Source organism: Rhagoletis zephyria, unplaced genomic scaffold, assembly GCF_001687245.7.
Source record: "Rhagoletis zephyria isolate East Lansing unplaced genomic scaffold, Rhagoletis_zephyria_1.1 Rzeph_scaffold_06985, whole genome shotgun sequence".
NCBI classification, from domain to species: domain Eukaryota; kingdom Metazoa; phylum Arthropoda; class Insecta; order Diptera; family Tephritidae; genus Rhagoletis; species Rhagoletis zephyria.
The window spans coordinates 13,746-17,040 of NW_016164068.1; the positions used below are offsets into that span (position 1 = coordinate 13,746).

Genomic DNA, 3,295 nt, shown 5'->3' on the forward strand with positions numbered 1-3,295 from the left:
ACAACCCGAAAAGAATCAAGCGAATAAAGCCCTCTACTTTATCAAATCATCCAGTTGTGTTTAAATTTGCAAGCATCTTTTGAAGTATTTAAATTCGATTTTTGAATAAACACCCTTTTTTTACTGAATAAGCATAGAACATTAATGTCGGATTAATATACTTTGTATGAGAAGAGCGCTCCAACCGTTACCAGATTTGTATTACGAAATAGTTCGATCAATGTCACTAAGAAAAGCGCGCGCTTATTTAACGATTGGGCTGCAGTTGCTGAGCGTTTTAACAGTCATAAAAGTAAATACAAGTAAAAAAACAGTTGCTGTGTGAAAAAATTTTAGCGTTAAAAGGAAATTAAAAAAAAAACACTTTTAAAAATTTTTTCATGAGAAAAATTATTAATTTGGTGAATTTGATAAAGCGTTGTTTTCACAAAAAAAAATTTGTATAAAAATCCAGGCTGCAGTTTTGTTTCATACAAGGACCGTAGTCACATTAAAATTTTTCTCTAAATTTGTTTTACTCCCACCCAGCAAGTCACGCCCACTATTCGCTTAAACAATATCCGTTGTCAAAGTCGCAACACGAGCATAATTCAAATTGATTACTGCCATATTAAAGCTGTTCGGCGAGATTTCAAAGAAGTTTCCTTCAAATTGTGTGTGCTGAAGAGGCCAATCAGAAAAGCCATGGTATGTTAGTTAAACTTTCAATAAATTTAAAAATTTTTTCCCTACCACAATTCGCATTAATAATTAACTTTTCGTAGATCAACGTAAAATTCCTAAAGCGAACGAATGGTTATAAGCCTTTTATGCGGGATATGAAAGTGGATGCTTGCAGTTATCTGCAGAAACGCAATAACTTCATATTGAATGCATTAATGAATGTCCTTGAAAAATCGTCGAATATGAATCACACTTGCCCGTATGACGTATGTAAACACCAAGTGTTTATATTGTTAATATTTTGTCATTTTTTTATTAGTATATTTCTTCTAATTTTTAGCACGATTTGATTGTTGAAAAATTACATTTCACTGATATCGATTTCCGCTGGATACCTTTTCCTCATGGTGACTATGCATTTCAAACCGACTTTGTGTTTGATGGCGTAGAAGCTGCACAAATGGAATTATTTTTATCTATTATGAATTAGTTTTTATCAAAAATGCACAAATTAAAAAAAAAAAAAAATACTGCATAATTCAATAAAGTTGCTCTAAATGTCAAAGTGCAATCTATTTTTAGTTCTTTCTCTTTATCTAAATTTTAGCAAAAATTCATTGGCGAAAAAATGTTGGCTAAGACATTCAGCCCGTATGGCCCGCAAAATTCAACGTCGCATGTGGCCAACACACACAAAAAACTGGAAAAAAGTAAAGATAAAAAAAGATCGTATTGTTATGTTATTGGCTAGTGGGGCAGAGAATTTTTAATATCGTACTAAAACAAAGGAAAAGAAGTGTATAAGAACTAGGAAACTGCCTTTTTTCACAAGCGTCTGGGGTGGTTCTGAATTTTCTTATGATTATGAGTTTCTTAAATATTTTCTCAATCATTAAAAAAAAAATTACCAAGAAGATCTATCAACGACGCGCCTAAAATGAAACTCATTTATTTGTTAACTCATTTACATATCTATTTTGTGAACAACTTTTTATTAATTCATTCAGTAACCTGGCGTGTCAGACCAAGTGTGTTTTGTTTAAAAGTTTGCGTAAAAAATTCCCTTGTGATTATCCACCACAATTTCTGTAAAGTGGAGACCCAAATATTAGCCTTATGGCAAGAATAGCAATGAACTCCTAAATAAAGAGACAGTGAATTGCATGTAAATTTCGTTGCTTAAGTAAATCAAATTTTGCAATCAATTTTTAACCAGCTTCCGAAGAGCTAGATACTTGAAATTTCTAACTTAGTTCACAACGCGATGACAATGCGATATTAATGGTGGATTAATTCACTAGGCGACTTAGGCGTCGAAATAATAGGTGAAAACCCCGTATTCACGATCTGATGTGGTTCATATTTGAAATAAATATTACTTACGTGAAAAGAAATAATTCCGCAAATAATGTATGCGGTAGGTGGCGCGTGGTCGATATACATGTTTCTAAAACCAGGATCTATGGTACTGATTTAGTTTATGTTTAGACTGTACGTATATTTCCTACTTAAAGGAATAACTCCAAAAAAGTTTTTCCGATAGGTGGCGCAGGAATCGAGATATGTATGTATTTGGAGAATCCGTATTTATCCACTAAAAGATTTGCTGGTAGGTGGACGTCGAAATATCTCGTAAAAATGCAGCTTATGTTTCGATTTAGTTTATAGTTAGACGATATATTAGTTATATGTATAAATATTATACGTCGGCCGCTGTGGTGTAGCGGTAAGCAGTGCGTGCTTCTACTCCTCAGCACCAGGGTTCAAACCCTGGTCAAAGCAACATCGCAAAAATATAGAAAAAAAGGTTTTTTCTTAACAGCAGTCGGCCCTCGGCAGGCAATGGCAAACCTCCGAGTGTATTTCTGCCATGAAAAACAGCTTCCGTTAGGTGCCGCTGCGCATATAGAGTTTTCTGGCCGAAATGTTTATGATTCCTGTAGATTTCTAGCAACAGGACCGAAAGGTTCTAGAAAACATGACTTTTGCTTATATCTCGAAAACTTGCACTGCCTCTTTTCGTTCCAACCTGTGGAGATGTGTCAAATTTAAGGTATTTTGAAGTTAGAAATAAAAAATGTCTTCGGAAACCAATGCATACATATTTCACTGGGGCCAAGTGGATATTATTTGGTTTTTTTTATTTTTTTTTATTTTTTAACCTTTAACTGTGGAGGTGGTGGTAAAATTTACCCCCCTCTTTAAATTTTTTTGAATTACTCTCCTATGTTGCGCTCCAGCAACTTGATTCTCTCAGCATCTTCTCATTTCGTTGTCGTTATTGATCAGTTATGTATGTTTTTTTCTGTGGAAGGTGTAGCGTGGGCGGAGAAATGCTGATGCTGGTGTAAAAATTACCACTCCTCAACGTTTATGCAACTTTTTCTTTCAAGGAAGGTTGACCTGTATTTTTTACGATTACATTTTTTTTTTAATATGATCTCTTGTATTTCTTTTTATATATATATTTTTTGCTATAAAAAGATGCATTTTTATTTTACACTTTTTTATACGTTTACTATGTGATGTTTTCGTTCTTGTGAATAATAAAAGCCTTGTGAAATAAAGTGGGACTTTTGTTGATTTTAAAAGAAAAAATAAAATTTTTTATTTATTTTAACTTGAAAATCTA

The 3,295-nt window shown here is 33.2% G+C and overlaps 1 protein-coding gene across 1 annotated transcript; it reads left to right on the forward strand.

Moving 5' to 3' along the window:
- The first annotated feature begins 220 nt into the window (after window positions 1–220).
- LOC108373727 (uncharacterized) lies at window positions 221–1,153 on the forward strand. Its single transcript, XM_017629665.1, has 4 exons — window positions 221–292; window positions 529–687; window positions 765–929; window positions 1,004–1,153. Exons 1-4 carry the CDS (start codon window positions 221–223, stop codon window positions 1,151–1,153), a joined length of 546 nt encoding a protein of 181 aa, XP_017485154.1.
- Window positions 1,154–3,295: the final 2,142 nt, after the last annotated feature.